Below are 21,150 nucleotides of genomic sequence, written 5' to 3'. Positions count from 1 at the left end.
AGCCAATGGGAGAGAGCTCTCCCGTTGGCTTAATGAATCCTACCTCTGTGAGAGGAGGGAGCTTTGTTGGCAGGAGGGAGAAGCTCTCCCACCGACAAAGCGCTGTCCACACCTGCACTTAGGTCGGTGTTTTTCAAACCGTGGGTCGCGACCCATTACTGGGTCGTGGCATGTAAGGTGCTGGGTCGCCTGGCTCTGGTCAGCAGTGCCGACCAGGACATTAAAAGTCCCATGGCAGTGCTGCCCAGCTAAGGCAGGCTAGTGCCTACCTTTTCCGACTTCGCGCTGAGCCCCGGAAGTGGCCAGCAGCGGGTCCGGCTTCTAGGCAGGGGGGCCACAGGGTTCTGCATGCTGCCCCCACCCTGAGCACCAGCTCCGTACTCGCACTGGCCGGAAACTGGCCAATGGGCACTGGGGGCGGGGGAGGGCAGTGCCTGCGGGTGAGAGTTGCGCAAAGCCGCTTGTGCACTTCTGCCTAGGAGCTGGACATGCTGCTGGCTGCTTCTGGGGCACAGCGCGGTTCGCGGTGCCAGGACAGGCGGGAAGCCTGTCTCTGCACCCCGGCTGTGCCGCTGACCGGGAGCCGTTGGAGGTAAGTTCACACCCCAACCCTGACCCCCCAATTCCCTGCCCCAGCCTTGAGACCCCCCTCAAACCTTCCTGCACCCCAAACCCTTCATCCCTGGCCCCACCCCAGAACCTGCACCCCCAGCCCAGAGCTCCCTCACACACCCTGAACCCCTCATTCCCAGCCCCACCCCACAGCCCTCACCCCTGTACCCCAACCCTCTGCCCCAGCCCTGAGCCCCTCCCACACCCTGGGTCCCCAGAAAAAAGTTTGAAAACCACTGGCTTAGGGGTGTGGATTATTCACACCCCTGAGCCATGTAAATTGTACCAAAGTAATTTGTAGTGCAGACATAGCCTAAGTCCCATTCATCCCTCCCCAAATTCCGCTTTCTTCCAGAAAATCCCTGCAGCCAAAATAAACTGCATGTTAAATAGCAAGCCTTTTGCTAACACGCTTTTCTGTTTCATAGGATTAAGCTATTATCAGTGTAAACTGGCTCCCCACGATGCAACCTCTATCGATACCCTGAGGAAATCACTACAAATGACAGGAAGCTAAAGATAGTTAGTTGAGACAAACCCCACAAAGAATAAATTTCTGCTAAATTGCTCAGACTGTGGAGGCCCATGCAAATAGACCGAAGGTCAAAGTTACACCAGTGTAAATCCAGAGCAATTCCATTGAAGCAAACGGTTTAACATTAGTGTAACTGAGATCAGAATCCGGTCCATAATCTCCAAACTCCAACACAAAAAAAACACCAAGCTCTTTAGCTTTTGGATTTAGCTACTCCAGTATCCTGTCGGGGCCAGTGAGTTAAAAGTTTTCCTTGTTAAAAATGAAGTGTACTCCTCGTGGATCAGCAGCCGAGTTGTTGATACACTGCTTATTGAGTGTTTCAGCCAGGGCTTCCGGTCCACAGAGGAAAACGCCTACTCTGGAGCTGTTAAGAAAGAACATCACAGTGTGGTAAGTAATCAAGCAGGTATTCAATCCACAACATGAGTAGGGTGGGTGAGCAAATGGATCATTTGATCTGCAGCTGACAGACATTAAAGGCACTAAATTAGAACCTTGTATTACAATATCAGCTACTTAACATTAATACATTTAACATCTCTTTAAATCTTCATAGTGCTCTTGAAATAGGAACTAATTTATCCTCCTAAAACCCGTGAGGTAGACAGGCAAGATTTATAACTGCTTTTAAAACAAATGACAGGCTAAATCCTGGTCCTCCAGAAGTCAATGCCAACATTTCCATTGATTTCAATGGAGTCAGAATTTGGTCCAGTGAAATTGAGACAGAGAGGTTAAGGCCCAGATTCTCATACGCAGCCTCTAATTTTGCTGCTTCCAATTTTGGGTTCCCAGATGCAGCCCATCCATTTTAAGGCCTGGTTTTCATCAGTATTAATCATTGACTTCAATTGGAGTTACAGATTTTTCTAAAATGAGGCCTTCCGTGCATGAAGTTTAGCACCCAAAATTAGTGGACATTTTTGAAAATGTAGGTCTAAAGTGGTTTGGCGAAGGCCATCCAACATTTCAGAGGCAGAGCCGAGATTAGAATTTGGGAGTTCCTGGCTCTGAAGTTCACATTCAGTCTGTTGGATCACTTTGCCTTTCAGATATTACCAACATAAGGAGTAAGACAATTTTTTTATGGCAGCTAGTTTGAGGGAGTCCACAGAAACTATAGATCTGAAATCTGATTTACCTTGGGTGCTGACTTGCAATGGTTTTGAACTCATTTTCCCAGTTGGGTCTGCCATACAAGGTTTTCTGTTTCAGACCCGTAATCACATCTTTCTCTTCATCATGGTGTACTGTAAAATGAGTGGCCTATGGGAAAGGAGACAGACTTTAGGGAACAGCGTAAAGAGAAGTTTAGAGATGGTTGCTTTAGCACCAGTTTAGAAAGTTAACCCCATTAGCATGCAGTGGAATTATCTGCAGGCCAGAAGAGTTCCTTTGGGATGTGGAATTTATGTTTGATCTCAGAGATTGAAAATACTAATCCTTCAAGCTAGTAATTAGCTTTCTGTTGTAGTGAACAGCCTGATTCAGGTTCTCTGATGATACTGTAATGACAAGATTCTCCCCTCAGTTATACTGGTGTGGTCCCACTGAGGTTGCACTGGTATGTCTGAGGGGAATGTGTGTCCCTGTGAAGTCTTTTCTCTTCTCCCTATCTGTGTAACTTCCATTTACATCAACAGAGTTAAGTGCATGATTCTAAGTTCACAGAAGTCAATGGAAAGACTCATGTTTACTTCAGTGGGATTTGGATTAGGCCCTAACAGAGTTACTAGTTATATTTGGGGGAAGAATTAGAGAAGTGTCTTATTCAGAACCAAGAGGTATACAACCTTATTTCTTCTCTTCCCCACGTCTAAAAGTGTGACAACTTCCCGCCCCTTCCACTCACAGAATTTTGTGTGGCTGAGTCCCATTGCTGTGCATTAGCTGCTGCAGGGGAGGCCCAGCTGGAGTTACTGCTCAGTTGCAGAGAGACAAGCTCTCTTAAGGGAGACCACACGTCCCAAGGAGGAGGGCTAAACAATCCCTGAGCCCAAGGAGAGAGGCTTTCTTTCAAGTGTATTTGTATTGAATAAATTAGAACCCGAGGAGGGGAATTTTATCTCACATTCTTTTAGACTGGGTGGAGTTCTTAAGCAACCCTGAGAGAAGAGAACCTGAGACAGGGAGAGCCTGCAGCACCACACTAGGTCAAGAGGGGGTGCCGGAAGGCAGGCCGGGCCTACGACAGGGCAATGTTGGGTTTTAAGCACTGTTACTAAGGCTAAGACTTTAGTCATGAGTATTTTTAGTAAAAGTCATGGACAGGTCACGGGCAGTAAACAAAAATTCACGCCTCATGACGTGTCCATGACTTGTACCATATATCCCTGTCTAAATCTTGGGTGCTCTGGAGGGGGAGTCTCCGGTGGCACCATGGGTGATTTGGAGGGAGGGCTCCGGGGGCACATTGGGTGCTTGGGGGCAGGGGGCTCTGTGGGTGCTCTGGGGCAGAGGTCAGCCTAGGACCACCACTGGTACTCCAGGGAGAGGCAGGGGGAGGGAGCAGAGGGCACGGCCCGTGGTCCAGAGGTCAGTCGCATCAGCCACTGCAGAAGTCACAGAGGTCCTGGAAAGTCACAGAATCTGTGACTTCCATGACAGACTCGCAGCTTTAACTATTACCAATAGAAATTCTATTTTTAGCATATGGAAACTTCTCAGTTGGCCATAGGTTTGTGCAAGTTGGTCTTTCTGACAATACCCTTCTAAAAATAAAATCCCTGACAGCCATACAAGGGCCAGGAGAATGGTACAGCTCCTTTTTGAATGCTTGTACCTTCACAAAAACCAACCACCCCAAATGATGTTAAAATAATAAATAAAATCCATGACCCTTAAGAGACTGACATTTTCCCCAGAGTGGTTACCTGAGTTTCATCCCAGCCTGTTAGGTAGATGTTGTAACTGAGAAACTCTGCATTGTCCCTCTCCTGCATTTGATTCTCCAGGGACTGCAAGAGGTCAGCAAACCATTCAAAGGCATGAGTGTCTCTGCAGAGCCAGTAAAAATAGATCTGAAAGAAACAGAATTAAACTCTTATCTTCTGTATGCACTTATGCATTTCCACATCCATCATGTTTGCTGATCGAAATGGGGATTTTTAGAGGCACGGTTTACTGGGGCTTTAGAAATTCCCCTTGTTGATGGGAAGTTCATCTGGCATCATAACTGTTTAGAGGCTGGAAGGGCTGTGGGGAGGAGATAACGATTATGTGAGAAGGGAAACAGTTCCCCCTTTTCCCTCCACCAGTGTCCTATTTACTGTATCATGCTGCCTCTCCATCCCTGCTCCCTCAGAGTAGCGATTTGTTAAGCCATTCAAAAGTGACTTGGAGGAAAACCTGTCTCCATCTCTGCAGCCAATGAGGGCCCAGTAGGCAGCAGAACTGGTCCAGTTCCTCTACTCTGGGGTGGGGGGGCAGAGGGGATGTGACCTCGGGTGCACAGAGGAACTGTGGAGGCTCCCTCTGCCCCAGCACACAGGGCAATTTCAAGAGCGAAGGCATGGCGGTGGACCAGTGACTACTTAGTTCCATTGACCTATAATCCCACCCTGCCCTGGGGGAGGAGTGCAGCAGATGCCAAGGCTATTGCAACCCAAAGCTGGCAACAATATAACAGAGGTGGTGAAGTGGCTTTATTGCTGCCTTCCTCAATTCAATGGAAAGCTACTGGGTGTAGCCCATCTTCCCTGCACTGAGCTGAGTCCAGAATTTGGCCCATAGGCTTGTGACTGCTTCTTCTGTCATCATCTTGAGCTGCAAACAGCGAAGAAGCAAACAGAGGAAGTTCACCTAGGGGGAGTTCCCACAGAGTTTTTTGCCTTTCAGGCTTCTGGGAGCAATAAATACAACATCTGAAGAGGCTCTTAGAAGGAAGACAATATGGATAGTGAGCGAGCAGCTGTTGTGACCTGCACAGGATGTGCCATGTTTGTCTTTCTCCCAGATGATAGAAGTGACTTTGTCTGTACGAAGTGCAAGCTGGTCTCTATATTGGAAAAGAAGGTTAAAGGACTAGCGACCCAAGTATCAACCCTGCATTGCATCAGAGAAAATGAAGACTTTCTGGATAGAAGTCAGCATTTGGTACTGCAGGCACAGCATGCTGAAGAATCAGAGAGGGCCATACAGAATAGGGAAGATAATTGGCAGCATGTGACCTCCAGAAGAAGCAAGAGGAGAACCCATGTACCCCCAATGCAGATAGAGGTAAGAAACCATTTTCAGGCTCTCTGCACAGGTACTATGGTGGAGAATGGTTTGGAAGAGTCATCTGAGGGAAGGGATCAGAAGGAGACCCCATCGACCAGAAGGCATGGGATGCATTGTCCTATGGATGGAGGTTCCATGACCACCATTCCCAAGAGGAGGAGACAGGTGGTGGTGGTCGGGGACTCCCTCCTCAGGGGGACGGAGTCATCCATCTGCCATCCAGACCGAGAAACTCGAAAAATGTGCTGCTTGCCTGGAGCTAGAATTCGGGATGTGACGACGTGTCTGCCGAGACTGATCAAGCCCTTGGACCGCTACCCCTTCCTACTTCTCCACGTGGGCACCAATGATACTGCCAGGAATGACCTTGAGTGGGTCACTGCAGACTATGTGATTCTGGGAAGAAGGATAAAGGAGTTTGAGGCACAAGTCATGTTCTCGTCCATCCTCCCTGTTGAAGGAAAAGGCCCAAGTAGAGACCATCAAATTTTGGAAGTAAATGTGTGGTTACGCAGGCGGTGTCAGAGAGAGGGCTTTGGATTCTTTGACCATGGGCAGGGCCGGCTCCAGGCACCAGCTTCTCAAGCAGGTGCTTGGGGCGGCCGTTCTGGACAGGGGCGGCAGTTCCAGGTATTCGGCGGCAATTCGGCGGACAGTCCCTCACTCCGCTTGGGAGTGAAGGACCTCCCGCCAAATTGCCGCCACAGATCGCGATCGCGGCTTTTTTTTGTTTGTTTGTTTGTTTGTTTGTTTTGGCTGCTTGGGGCGGCCAAAACCCTGGAGCCGGCCCTGACCATGGGATATTGTTCCGGGAAGAAGGATTGCTAGGAAGAGATGGGATCCACCTATCGAAGAGAGGGAAGAATATCTTCAGAGGCAGGCTTGCTAACCTAGTGAGGAGGGACCTAAGCCCTGAGATAAGTGGGGAAGTGGGATATCGGGAGGAAACACAAGGAGGAGGGTGCAACAGGGGAGGCCTCCTGATTGATACTGAGAAAGTAGGGCAATCAGCTAGTTATCTTAGGTGCCTGTATACGAACGTAAGAAGCCTGGGAAACAAGCAGGAAGAATTGGAAGTCCTGGCACAGTGAAGGAACTATGATGTGATTGGAATAACAGAGACTTGGTGGGGTAACTTACATGACTGGAGCATTGGTGGATAGAAAGTTGGCTAGATCATCGGGCCCAACAGGTAGTGATCAATGGCTCAATGTCTAGATGGCAGCTGGTATGTGCCCCAGGGATCGGTCCTGGGGCCGGTTTTGTTCAACATCTTCATTAATGATCTGGATGATGGGATGGATTGCACCCTCAGCAAGTTCGCAGATAACACTAAACTGGGGGGAGTGGTAGATATGCTGGAGGGTAGGGATAGGGTCCAGAGTAACCTAGACAAATTGGAGGATTGGGCCAAAAGAAATCTGGTGAGGTTCAACAAGGACAAGTGCACAGTCCTGCACTTAGGATGGAAGAATCCAATGCACTGCTATGAGGAGCGACTGGCTAAGCGACAGTTCTGCAGAAAAGGACCTGGGGATTACAGTGGACGAGAAGCTGGATATGAGTCAACAGCGTGCCCTTGTTGCCAAGAAGGCTAACGGTTTATTGGGCTGCATTAGTAGGAGCATTGCCAGCAGATCGAGGGAAGTGATTATTCCCCTCTATTCGGCACTGGTGAGGCCACATCTGGAGTACTGCATCCAGTTTTGGGCCCCCCACTACTGAAAGGATGTGGACAAATTGAAGAGAGTCCAGTGGAGGGCAACGAAAATGATTAGGGGGCTGGGGCACATGACTTACAAGGAGAGGCTGAGGGAACTGGGCTTATTTAGTCTGCAGAAGAGAAGAGTGAGGGGGGGGTTTGATAGCAGCCTTCAACTACCTGAAGGGGGGTTCGAAAGAGGATGGAGCTAGGCTGTTCTCAGTGGTGGCAGATGACAGAACAAGGAGTAATGGTCTCAAGTTGCAGTGGGGGAGGTCTAGGCTGGATATTAGGAAAAACTATTTCACTAGGAGGGTGGTGAAGCATTGGAATGGGTTACCTAGGGAGGTGGTGGAATCTCCATCCTTAGAAGTTTTTAAGGCCTGGCTTGACAAAGCCCTGTCTGGGATGATTTAGTTGGAGTTGGTCCTGCTTTGAGCAGGGGGTTGGATTAGATGACCTCCTGAGGTCTCTTCCAACCCTAATCTTCTATGATCTTTTCCTTTTCCTGATGATACTTGTCTTGTTAAATCTGTGGACTCTTCTCCCCCAGCAGGCAGGCACATCTTTGGAGCAAGGCAGTCTGTTCATAAGGTTTGCTGGGCCTGTTTTGTTGGGTCTCCCCCTGTCCCCATTCATTGGGAAGGTTTTGTACACCCAGGGGACATACCTTTTTGAGTCTTAGATTGGTTGCATCATTGCAGTATTTGTACCAGACAGACTTGAGTACAGATGCAAATGGGGTGACCCCTATTCCAGCTCCAACCAGCATCACAGTTTCATAACTGAATACATCTTCACTAGCTGTGCCAAAGGGGCCATCCACAAGTATCCTAAAAGAAAGATTACAATTAATAATATAAAAATATCATCTATATATCTATCACCAAATACACGAAGTGTGGCCTCAAGTCTTCCCTACGTCCAAGCACCACTTGGTAAAGGATAGGGTGGGGCACTGTAAAACTAGTTACAGCTCCCTGATTCTGTGACACCCAGCCCCAATCTGACATAGCGCAGTCTAGGGGCTGCTCTAATTTACACCAGTGAAGGGTTGGTATAATGGAGTTCTCCCCAATTAATCCCCTTTGCTGATGGTGGGAAAGATCAGTGGCACAGAAGCTGTTTCCACTGGTTTTATGTCAGTTGGGAGTTTTCCTACACTAGTGGAATTCTCCACTGGTCACTTACAGCCAGAACCGGAGTCTGAGAATCTGGCCCATAAACTTAAGGTTAAAGTTGCTCAAGTGCGTTTTCCATTGACAGAATGACTCCACAATCTAGGCAATCACCAGATTCACCTCCTCAAAAACACTTGTCCCAGTTCAGCAGAATGTGCATTTTAAGAAAACTGATTTTTATGAGCAGGCATGGAATGAAAATTTAGAGGGTAGCCATCAGCCAGGATGGAGGGAGTCAAGGAATGTGTGAGGCATGCCTCCAAAGAGGGTAGGTCTGATTTTAGGCCTAGCAGACTTGATATAACATTGTCCCTTTTCAGAGATTATCATGGAGATTGCACATACTTTGGCAATTTCCATGCTTCTTGAAATTCTTGTTTGTCACATCCACAGGCATCGGACAAGCCCTCTGTCCAGTCTCCTACAATACGGATGTGAATGCTGAAGTAATCCTCTTCAGGGGCAGAAGTCAGTGTGAAAGGGTGCCACTCCAGATGGGACACTGTGGGACATTGGACAAAAATGTATTGGCCAACTTCCATCTTGAAGCCCTTTTTCATCATCTGGAGCTCAAACGTTTTGAAGGGATGATTGACCACCTAAGGGCACAAAATACAAAAGACTGCCAACAGCTGCACGGTTAGCTCCATCCACTATCATCACATCCATCACCACCTGACATAGTTCACTGTGAGAGCAAATTAAACTGGTCAAACTGTCTTTCAAAGAGCACAGGGCAGTCTGAGGAATAGAATCTGACAGCCAGACAGGAGACTGTAGAACTGTCTAAATTGATAGAAACATTTTCATACCATTCTTGTGGCTATTATTTATCATTTAATACAAATTGTTATAGGGCAGACAGATACATCTAGTACATTGCCAGGGTTGTGTGTGTGTGTGACTAATTCTAGGTGCAGTGTGTCAGTGCCACAGAATGGATCACATGTTCATGAAGTTGAGGAGTGGAGGTTAGCACACAAGCAGGGCATTGGATTGACAGCACTGGAAAGTGAAGCCTTCTGTGTATATCCACGTGGGAGTTATGGCATGGGCATTCACCTTGCCCCTGTGGTTTTTTTAAGCCTAGCTGGAAATGACCATCTCGAGGCGCAAGACAGTAATTCGGTCTCTATGACTTTTTAACATTGACCTCTCTGCTGAGCCTGCCAGCAATTTTCAGGAGAGGTTTGGAGAAGGAGATCTAGTCTATTGGCTAACTTCAGAACTGGCTAGCTTTGTAATTATTTGTATTACTGTAACATCTAGAGGCCCAAATGAGAAAGGGCCTCATTGTGCTTGGCACTGTACAGACACATAGCAAAAGACATTTCCTGCCCAGGAGAGCCCACAGGATAAGCAGACAAGACAGATAAAGGGTTGGAGAAAGGAAGTATTATTCCCATTTTTCAGGTGGGCAGCTGAGGCACACAGAGATTCAGAGTAACATTTCTAAAAGCACTTAAATAAACAGAAGTGCAGCTGTACTGCTGAAGGGACCCATTTTGGTTCACAGCATCCAGAACACTTTACAAGGGTACTTTCTCTAATAACGCATCCTGGTGTGGGGAAGTCCATGGCTTTTCCTGCAGGCACTCACCATACTGTATTCTCGACTACTGACAACAAGTAATGAGAAGACTGAGGAACAATTTGCCCAAGATAAACACATAACATTGATACACACCTTTGTGATTACAACCTTCTGCTGGGATCGCCAAAATCGCACCAACCTCTCAAAGAAGTACAAAATCATGGGAACCACTACCCATTTCCATGTCTGTTAGCAGAACAAAGGTAAGAAGAAAATGAGAAGGGGAAGCAAGATATATGCTGATAAGTTACTTTACATAAAATATTGGAGGCTTTATACACACAGAAATTCATTTCAGTGAATTGATGCTCTTCATCACTCAGTCTGGGAAACTTGATACATCACATCAAACCTTCAAAACAACTTCCTCCTTTGAGAGTGGATTTTCCCTCTAGCAGGTGTTGTAGATGGATTTACAATCGCTACAGTACAGCTGGCTAGTTAGAGAACAAGATTCTCCTATGGGTGCTCCTTCCCCTTTGGCTAAAGTTCAGAGTGACTTTGAGCACAATATGGATTAATAGGTATATATTTTTTTCTTTCAAAGTTGAGTCAGGGTGCGGGATAGAGATTCTCAAATCCCAATGTGAGGATCAGAAGACTAGATGAACAAGAGGCCTACATTTGGTGGATAGGATTTTCTGAAGTGAATAGTTTAGAGTCATCGGGTTTACACTCTCTGGTAGGGTGACCAGATAGCAAGTGTGAAAAATCAGGACGGGGATGGTGGGGTAATAGGAGTCTATATAAGAAAAAGCCCCAAGGATCGGGACTGTCCCTATAAAATCAGGACATCTGGTCACCCTACTCTCTGGAAACTTCTGAGGTTTGTTTGACTTGGTCAATTCTAGTTTCAAAGCAGAGGGCTTGGTTTTTTCAGGCTTCATATGAAGGAATAAGTATAAATCTGCCTCAGAACTCAATCACTTTCTTAGTTCAGCATTTATTTTCTCTTTCCTTTTGTCTCTTCATGCACATACAGTATGTAAGACTAACAGTACATTATACATTAAAAAGGTTAGTAAAAATCATAAGAATAAATTAATCCCTGGTATAACCACACTGATTGAAATGGAGCTACACACGCAATCAGTTTGGCACATTTAAATTCTGTGGGTTTGTAAACTGGTGGGTATGTGACCTCTGATGGGATCTGGGTGATGAGTTCATTTCAAAAATATTTTCAAAGAAATGGGACGAGTAGCAAGCCCTGGAATATTATGACATTTTTAAAAAATCCATTATGATCTAACAAGTTTGAAAAGCAATCAAGAACCAGCTGAGTTTAGACTTGCCCCTCATGAACATAATGGAGCAAATTTACACACATGCAACTCTATAGCTTTTACTTGGAAAATGAGTCTGTTTTTGTCAGAAAAGTACTTTTAACAGTGACCCAAAACACTGGGAAATAAGAGTCACTCAGCACATTAGAACTATAACGCTCACCCTCTCCTGGTGATTATACTATCAGTTGATGATACTGAACAGTGCCTGGCAATTCTCTTCACATCTTGATATAAATCTGTGCTAGTCTTACTTCACCTTCGCAAGACGGTGGTTCCTACTGATAGATTTGGATAGAACCTGAGATCTAGTCAAAGAATGCCGCTGCACGGTTGGCAATCATGTGGGTGCCAGAAGTTTTGGTAGCACAATAAGATTGCCAGTGACAGACATGAACTGAGTATCCAGACAGACTACTTTAAGGATCTAGCTAGTGATCAGTCCAGATGATCCTGGGTCTCTCTGGGGTTTGCCATAGGTGCCGACTCCATGGGTGCTCCAGGGTTGGAGCACCGATGGGGAAAAATTGGTGCTCTGCACCCACCGGCAGCTCCCCGCCCCACCAGCTCACCTCCGCCACCTCTCCGCCTACTCTCCTGAGCGTGCCATATCCCCGCTTAGCCCCCTAGCTCCCAGTGCTTTCCGCCATGAAACAGCTGTTTCACGGTGGCAAGCGCTGGGAGGGAGGGGGGGAAGGGGAACACAGTGCACTCAGGGAAGAGGGGGGGCCGGGGCAGGGATTTGGGGAAGGAGTCCAATAGGGGCAGGGAGGGGGTGGAGTTGGGGCAGGGACTTTGGGGAAAGGGTTGGAATGGGGGCGGGGAAGGGGCAGGGTTGGAGTTGGGGCGGGGGGCGCAAGCACCCACTGGTGCCGGGAAAAGTTGGCGCCTATGGGGTTTGCCATCATGATGAGCTCTAAGTCGAAAACGCCCTTAAAATAAACATATTATCCTCAACGTTCCTTAAGCCATTGTTTTACATTAATGCACGGTACCTACCTTAACGATACGAAATATTCCCTCTCAATATTATTTCTTATTTGTATTTCAGTAGCACCTAGAGACTTCAGTCATAGGCCAGGAACCCCATTGTGCTACACATTGTACAAACACATAACAAAAAGACTATACCTGCCCTGAGGAGTTTGCAATGTTCCTGAACATGCTAACATATAATTTTGAATAAACCCTGTAAGCTTATGATTATATTCTAGTGAATGGTTCTCCTATTTTTTTGGTATGTCAATCCTGTTCGATATTTTTCCCTTTCCTTTTGCCCATCCTGTTAAATATGAACATTTTAGTTTAGAGATGGTCAGGACGAATTCAGGAAACTTCAATTGTCTCTGAAGAAGAGGTATTTGGAGATCCACAGATGGGACCAATAGCGGAACTACTCCAGATGGTAGTTCAACCAGCGTGGAGGAGGCTGGGTTGGTGCTGTCATCTTGGATGTGGTCACTCAGTGCTGACTGGCCAGTGTTCTTACATCAGATGTTTTCCCCAGAAGTTCTTCTTTCCCTGGGTAGCCCACCCAACAATGATATACAGCTTGGTGATCTCCAATATCTGGGCCTCCAAGTATCAGCTCAAAAGCAAGACATTTAGGTGATACCCTCCATATGCAGTCTTCACACAACCTTCTTTGGTATGTCTTTGATTACAATCTGCCATTTCAAAATGTTAAAAAACAAGTGATTTCCCACTGAAGCTCATGGTTTACTGCATATCTAGATTCAGATTAAATCTTTCTATAGTTATCTAAACATGTTTAACACAAAACGTGAAAGCTTTTGAAGACTGTCATTACTGTATTTATACTTAAGACAATAGAACATACCATAGGAGGATTTCCAGCAAACTGGGGGATAGGACATGAAGGTATTTTTCCCCACTGAGTGAAATTCTTTCCACATTTTATTGGATTATGCACTTCCAAACTCTCAGCTGTCTGTCCACGTACAATACGGCTTGAAAATAACACAAAATGTTAATGTGAATTAAATGATATCTAGTACTTACAGTTATTATATTCAACAATTTATTTCTGCACTGTTAATATCCTTTTTTCTGGTAAGATTCTACTACACTGCTCAATCTGAAGATTTGCTACTAAAATAAGGAGAAAGGGGAGGCAAATCTGTATTGATTTCCTAGGGGAACCTCCCCACATAAAACATCAAGTGAAGAACTGAGAAATACTACCGTTACAAGTTGTAATAACGTGGTTACAAAGGGAATATTTTATTTGTTTGAAAGAAAGCCTGATTTATTTCTGCCTGTTCTATTTCTATCCCCTAGAAATAAAAGAGGTGGAAATATCAGGATCCTCAATTTATCAGCGGCCATAACTAGAATTACTGCAAACAAACTTCAGCTGTACAAGCCATGTTTGGACTCTCCTGTCTCTTGGAAGCTGTGGACTAGATCTTCAAGTAGTCAGTCTCTCACATCCTAGCTCGTGCAAAAAACGTCATTGGCACTATGACAACTGACACCAGTCGAGGATCTCCCCCTGATTTCTAGCATCAAATCTGGTTATTGCTTTTCCATACACAGATGACATGCAGCTATACGTCTCCTTAGAGACAATGAGTTGTATATTTTCCATCACTCAAACTATACTGAGTCTGTCAGTGCCTGGTTATTTGTGACATCTACCCTTCACACATGAAAGACTAAGACTTCCTTCTAGGTGAAAAGTCTTCTGTCCAATATTTCTGATTACCTTATCATTCTCCTTATACTCAAAAACTCCAACTTTGCTCCTAAGGCCAAATACACTGGAATTATCTTAGTCTCAAGCTGATCCTTTCTTCTAACATCTCTCCTCTCTGTACAACTGCCTACTACCTTGAGATCATAGCTAGAACTTATCCTTTCCCCTACAGAAATCTTATTCCTGCCTTCATCTCCTCCCATTTAGACTACTGCAGGTCTCTCCTGGCAATGTTTCTAATCCTTGCTCTCTAAACGTCAAGGTTTTCAGTATTGCAAGTTTAAACTACCAAGGTTGTAAGTAAAAATACAACTTTGACTAATATTGCTCATTTACCTCCTATTGTAAATAGAGACAAAAATATACCACTGTGTTGTAACTACTGACAAGTGTTGACTTTTTAATGACAGGCATTACTTTTGCTCCAGGAAACATGAACCATTCATATCTTCTCTTGCTTCATTAGCTTTCTATTCATCCCAGATATTAAAAAGCAAAAATTTTCATCCTAGTTTTCAAAACCCTTCCTGGACTTGTATCACTCTAATGTGTTAATTTCATAGTCACCTTCCCATCTGTTTGCTATTTGTGCTCCTCCAGCTGTAATCTCTGTGACAGAGTGTACCAACCCCGCACTGGGAAACCAGAGGTTAACCAGTCACTTCGGGCCCAAGAGGCCATGCCCCTGTGTCTCTGCTGCACATGCCTCAGGTGGAGGGAGCAGATAAAAGGAAGCTGGCCAGCTCAGTCAGGGCTGAGTGAGGAGGAGGACGGCCGTGTGCGGCTGGCGCCAGTAAGCTCTCCAGACTCCTAAGGCGGGTATCCTGGACTACACTACGGAGAGCACAACACTGGCTGTGGAGACCAATTTGAACGCTGAACTGTGGCCCGTGGAAGACAGGCCCGCAATGGACTTAAGGGTACGAAGTGACCCAGGGAATGTATTGGAGCCAATACTTGAACCCTAAACAGGGAGGTTACCAGCTTCACAGGGCCCTGGGTCAGAACCCAGTGGAATAGGGTGGGCCCGGGTTCCCCTGCTGGCAGGTGGGCATTATTGCTGGAGATCCCAGCCATAGACCGTTCATTTGTTCTGCCTCGGCCAGGGGGCTGAAGCCCTGTTTGTGATTGTTTGTCCCCAGCAGGAAGCCCAGGGGCTACAGACTGTTCATTTCTTCTGCCCTGCCTACGGGGCCAAAAGCTCTTTGTGGTTATTAACCCCAGCTAGGAGGCTGAAAAGCTACAGTCTGTTCATTTGCTCTGCCCCACCCAAAGGGCTGTAGTCCCTGACTGTGTTTGTCTGGCCCAGTTGAGAGTTGTGATGACCGTGTGACAGGGTGTATCAACTCCGCACTGGGCAAGCGGAAGCACCCCTCCCTCCGATGGATGTGCAGAGCCCCCGTGATGATCTCATTTCTGACTTCTCCCTGGGGCCATTCACAGTGGATGGAGGAAGTGTTTTTGCACAGTCATCATTACTGACCATTTTTAAAGAACTCTTTCCCATCTTCTGGACCACTCAATCTCTCTTTTAAAAGGTCACATAAAGAACTTCCTCTTAACTGTAGTTTATGAGCATTAGCCAAGAAATGCTGCTTGTGACTAAATGCTATTTAGCTTTCTGTCCTGCTTTATACATCTGTTCTGTAATTTTAAACAGTAACTGGAGTTCATTTTCCTAGTACTAAAGCTGCCTCACTTGCTCTTTATAACTTCTTAAGCTATTTTGCAATGGGAAATAAAGAGGAATGAAATGAATGATCCACGGGAAAAGAACATGCCTGTTTGGAATTTAGGAGCTGTCTCTAAGCCACAACAATTAATGTTTGTCTACAAATAAACCTGCAACCACTGAAATGTAGAAAGAACAGTAAATATGGCAGGCGACCAGCTTGGCTTAACAGTGAAATCCTTGCTGACCTTAAATGCAAAAAAGAAGCTTACAAGAAGTGGAAGATTGGACAAATGACCAGGGAGGAGTATAAAAATATTGCTCAGGCATGCAGGAGTGAAATCAGGAAGGCCAAATCACACTTGGAGTTGCAGCTAGCAAGAGATATTCAGAGTAACAAGAAGGGTTTCTTCAGGTATGTTAGCAACAAGAAGAAAGTCAAGGAAAGTGTGGTCCCCTTACTGAATGAGGGAGGCAACCTAGTGACAGAGGATGTGGAAAAAGCTAATGTACTCAATCATTTTTTTGCTTCTGTCTTCACGAACAAGGTCAGCTCCCAGACTGCTGCACTGGGAAGCACAGTATGGGGAGAAGGTGACCAGCCCTCTGTGGAGAAAGAAGTGGTTCGGGACTATTTAGAAAAACTGGATGAGCACAAGTCCATGGGGCCGGATGCGCTGCATCCGAGGGTGCTAAAGGAGTTGGCGGATGTGATTGCAGAGCCATTGGCCATTATCTTTGAAAACTCATGGTCGATCGGGGGAGGTCCCTGATGACTGGAAAAAGGCTAATGTAGTGCCCATCTTTAAAAAAGGGAAGAAGGAGGATCCGGGGAACTACAGGCCAGTCAGCCTCACCTCAGTCCCTGGAAAAATCATGGAGCAGGTCCTCAAGGAATCAATTCTGAAGCACTTAGAGGAGAGGAAAGTGATCAGGAACAGTCAGCATGGATTCACCAAGGGCAAGTCATGCCTGACTAATCTAATTGCCTTCTATGAGGAGATAACTGGGTCTGTGGATGAGGGGAAAGCAGTGGATGTGTTATTCCTTGACTTTAGCAAAGCTTTTGATACAGTCTCCCACAGTATTCTTGCCAGCAAGTTAAAGAAGTATGGGCTGGATGAATGGACTATAAGGTGGATAGAAAGCTGGCTAGATTGTCGGGCTCAACGGGTAGTGATCAACGGCTCCATGTCTAGTTGGCAGCCGGTTTCAAGTGGAGTGCCCCAGGGGTCGGTCCTGGGGCCAGTTTTGTTCAATATCTTCATTAATGATCTGGAGGATGGCGTGGACTGCACTCTCAGCAAGTTTGCAGATGACACTAAACTGGGAGGAGTGGTAGATACGCTGGAGGGTAGGGACAGGATACAGAGGGACCTAGACAAATTAGAGGATTGGGCCAAAAGAAACCTGATGAGGTTCAACAAGGACAAGTGCAGAGTCCTGCACTTAGGACGGAAGAATCCCATGCACTGTTACAGACTAGGGACCGAATGGCTAGGAAGCAGTTCTGCAGAAAAGGACCTAGGGGTTACAGTGGACGAGAAGCTGGATATGAGTCAAAAGTGTGCCCTTGTTGCCAAGAAGGCTAATGGCATTTTGGGCTGTATAAGTAGGGGCATTGCCAGCAGATCGAGGGACGTGATCATTCCCCTCTATTCGACATTGGTGAGGCCTCATCTGGAGTACTGTGTCCAGTTTTGGGCCCCACACTACAAGAAGGATGTGGAAAAATTGGAAAGAGTCCAGCGGAGGGCAACAAAAATGATTAGGGGGCTGGAATTATGGGGAGAGGCTGAGGGAACTGGGATTGTTTAGTCTGCAGAAGAGAAGAATGAGGGGGGATTTGATAGCTGCTTTCAACTACCTGAAAGGGGGTTCCAAAGAGGATGGATCTAGACTGTTCTCAGTGGTACCTGATGACAGAACAAGGAGTAATGGTCTCAAGTTGCAGTTGGGGAGGTTTAGGTTGGATATTAGGAAAAACTTTTTCACTAGAAGGGTGGTGAAGCACTGGAATGGATTACCTATGGAGGTGGTGGAATCTCCTTCCTTAGGGGTTTTTAAGGTCAGGCTTGACAAAGCCCTGGCTGGGATGATTTAGTTGTTGGCCCTGCTTTGAGCAGGGGATTGGACTAGATGACCTCCTGAGGTCCCTTCCAACCCTGATATTCTATGATTCTATGAAATCCAATTCTGAAACATTAAGGGACTGCTAATATTAATGATGTTTGGAAAGATAATTCCTTGTTAGATTTAGCACTAAGGCAACAAAAATGGGTTTGTTGTTGTGTTATTTCCTTCGGACAATTTCAGGTGATATATTATGTAATTCCTTCTAGGAAATAAGGCTGAGGTAAGTTATAGAAAGAGAAACCCTACACAGGAAAGAACTTTCTAATTAGAAAGTCAAAAAGTGAATATCTGTGAGTCTAAATATGACCAGCTCTTGTAAAGATTTATGCATGTGACAACTTGTCTCTGATATGCATGTTTGTAGGATTGGGACAATAATCACTATCAAGGTTATTCTAAATCAAGCATCCTAAATCACTAATCAGATACATTACATGTCTGTTTGTTGGGCTTCAATTTACAGTACATGAACTACCATGTATCTTGTAGTGTATGCGGTGAATGTTTACAAATACTTACCCAGCTCCATGAATGACAAGTCCAATAAAGAAGATGACAAAGAGATGGTGTGTGTACCAAAATACTTCAAAATAGGACCTTCGAATGGTTTTAGTGGATGATGTGATGATTAATATAAGGGCCAATGTAATGATGACACCACTGAGACCTGCCAAGTATGTGAAAGCTACGTATAGGCCACCTTCGGGGTTCTGTGAAATAAACACACACAGAGGTTTAAATGAAGACAATTTATCAAAATTGAATTGGGCACCATCAGTCTTTTTCATTTCAGAATCTTTAAGGAGATGGCATTCTGTAAGAAACAGCATAGGAATAGTTAAAGTGTCAGCAGTGATCAGAAGTTGATAGGAAAAAGGGAGGGGGATAGAGGAAGCCATCTGGGATCTTTGAGGATGAGAGTGATGCAATCACAATTATTTGTACTATATTTGAAGTTTTTGGTTAGGGATAAGTCCAAACCCCATCCATGACACTACAGCGGTAGGCATGTCTAGAAGGCTACTAGAGTATACACCTGTTGGGTTACAAGATGATGTTCTGGGACATTGTGGTTACAGCATGTTAAAAAACAGTCAAAGTAGTAGCTTTAACTGACAATTGGAAGAAGCCTTTTGAGCATCAGAAGCTTCAATCTGAACCCACTATTCATTCACACCTGGGGTGAAATCCTGGTCCAACTGAAATCAATGGGAATTTTGCCATTGACTTCAGTGGAGTCAGGATTTCACCTCACAGGTGAGATTTTCAAATGCACCTAAGTGATTTAGGAGCACAAGTCCAACTGATTTCCAAAGGACTTGTGCTCCTAAGTCACTCCGGTGTTTATGCATACCCTATGTATGCTACACTGCACTTGTACTGAATCTGAATAAACTAAATGGAAGAGGGAAAGAAAGTATTTTCTACTCATTGGCACATGGAAGTGGGAGTCAGAAATTCTGGGTTCTGTTTCTAGCTCTGCCACTGGCTAGTTGTGTGGGGAAAAAATGTCACTGAAGTCCATTTTCACAGCTGTGTGTCTAAAGTTAGGAGCCTACATCCATATGTAGGTACCGATACGAACGTTCTGCTTTTCAGCGGTGCTGAGCATCTGCAACTATCAATAAAGTGAATAGGAATTGTGGGTGCTCAGCAGGTGTGTGTGTGTTTTTTTTTGGGGGGGGGGAGACAAAAAACTGACCTTAATTGTAGGAACTCAAGTTTGAAGATTTTAATCTTCACATCTCTGTGACTTTCTTAGCCCATCTGTAAAATGGGGGTAATGATGATGCTTATCTAGCTACTTTGCATAGGCGCAGTTTAATGAATTAATGTTTCTAAAGGACTGAGACCATTAGGGGACAAATGTGAGCTATTACTGAAGTTCAGCATCACTATTATTAATTATTGCCAAATATAGAGGAATACATTGTTCAGGGTTTGTTCCTGTGATGTGGTTTAAACACAGATTCAGCCTACTAACCATACCAAATAACAAAATGTTCTTGACACAGTTGCCTACGTGAACATTCCCCATAGCACAGGGTCACTTACCGGGATTTTTTTTCGGACAAAATTCAGATAGGTTTCTCCTGACTTATCACCAAGTTCAGAGAGAGCAGCTTGAATAGTTTCTTTTGCTTCAACACGTGCATCAACACACCTCTCTACGTTAAATAAGTGTGCGATAGTGTGTATGGCTGTGAGTGACAGAGAAAACAACACGGCTTGTGTTAGGTAAGTGTTATATAATTTCCTCTATAGGTACCTCAGAAAAAGTTTCTGGCTTTTGAACACTAAGGCCTTGTCCAAACTACAGAATAGAACCTTTGCTCTCTATCACCATATGTCTGGGTGGCAATCATTAGTGGATTTTATCCCCACAACTACCCTTTCAGGAAGGAGAGGGCTATGCCCATTTTACGGATGGGGAACTGAGGCACAAGACAGACTAAGTGATTTGAGCAACACAAAAGTCAACTAGGGATGGACGCTCAGCACTTTCTGAAATTCAGGCCCCTTTGAGATGTCATTAGTTGGACACTCAAAATCACTAGTCACATTTGAAAAATCGGGCTGAGGGGTCTGATCCTGCACTTGTACAAAACTCAGGTGGTCTGAGTTGTGTTCCCAGCTCTGGCACAGACTTCCTGCTTGACCTTCAGCAAGTCACTTAATCGGTTTGTGCCTCATTTCCCCTTCTGTAAAATGCCAATAATAATACAACAGCCGTACCTCAGGAAGGGACCACAGCAATAGTGAGAAGCTCAATGTATTCTCGTTTCTGAGATGCTCAGATATTGTGATGATCAGCACCATAGAAAAGTCTATGGCAAGTCTACATAACAAGTAGGGGAGAAAGCCCATTTACCCAATCCTTCGTATGCAGCTTCTCATTCTTCACTCTCCTTATTTACTACAAACATCCCAGTTTGGAAACAAGTCTCAGAAAGAATTAAATGCTGGGTACCAATTTTTCTGAGGGGATGATTGAATACCCTTTATTAAAGAGTAGCCTGCACTGGAATAACAGAGTTACAGAGAGTTGTCTTTTGCCACTTCACTTTCTGTTAGTTTCAGACTAGCATTTGGAAACTGCTTTAACCCATGCCATGTGTCATTCTCTTAGTTTAGTGAAATGAGGTACCTGGTCATAAACTCCAAAGACATGGTTTCCATTTGGATTCTGTGCAAAGTGAAATGATAAAGCAATGATCAAGAAAAACTCTTAAATACCTACCAGTATGAAGGGCGATCATCCAAGCCACCATTTTGTGAAACGTGAGGTTCCTGTCTAACTGTCTCCGGATACGGGTTGAGCAGCACTTTGGGTTTAAAAAAAATGAAAAGTCTTTGCAGATTATTTGTGGTGTGAAGGATATAGCATACTTAACTGGGGGAATAACCCAGGTTCATTGAACACAAGACTTGCTGAAATTGATGTAAAGATTAAAAACGACATGAATTAAATGCTATAGTGTGATACTT

The 21,150-nt window shown here is 45.1% G+C and overlaps 1 protein-coding gene across 1 annotated transcript; it reads right to left on the bottom strand.

Moving 5' to 3' along the window:
* Positions 1-1,377: 1,377 nt before the first annotated feature.
* Positions 1,378-20,933, bottom strand: LOC113406066 (cytochrome b-245 heavy chain-like). The gene is made up of 10 exons (XM_026648326.2): positions 20,903-20,933; positions 19,717-19,862; positions 18,181-18,371; positions 12,975-13,104; positions 9,942-10,034; positions 8,600-8,853; positions 7,744-7,906; positions 4,024-4,170; positions 2,292-2,416; positions 1,378-1,514 (listed from the first exon to the last, which is right to left on the bottom strand). The coding sequence occupies exons 1-10, from the start codon at positions 20,931-20,933 to the stop codon at positions 1,388-1,390; spliced, it is 1,407 nt and encodes a 468-aa protein (XP_026504111.1). The 3' UTR covers positions 1,378-1,387.
* Between the last annotated feature and the right edge of the window lie 217 nt (positions 20,934-21,150).

The sequence above is a fragment of the Terrapene carolina genome, unplaced genomic scaffold (genome assembly GCF_002925995.2).
Source record: "Terrapene carolina triunguis isolate 2854851 unplaced genomic scaffold, T_m_triunguis-2.0 Scaffold22, whole genome shotgun sequence".
NCBI classification, from domain to species: domain Eukaryota; kingdom Metazoa; phylum Chordata; order Testudines; family Emydidae; genus Terrapene; species Terrapene triunguis.
Note: the sequence above shows the minus strand (reverse complement) of the source record. Positions and strands in the feature narration are given on the sequence as shown.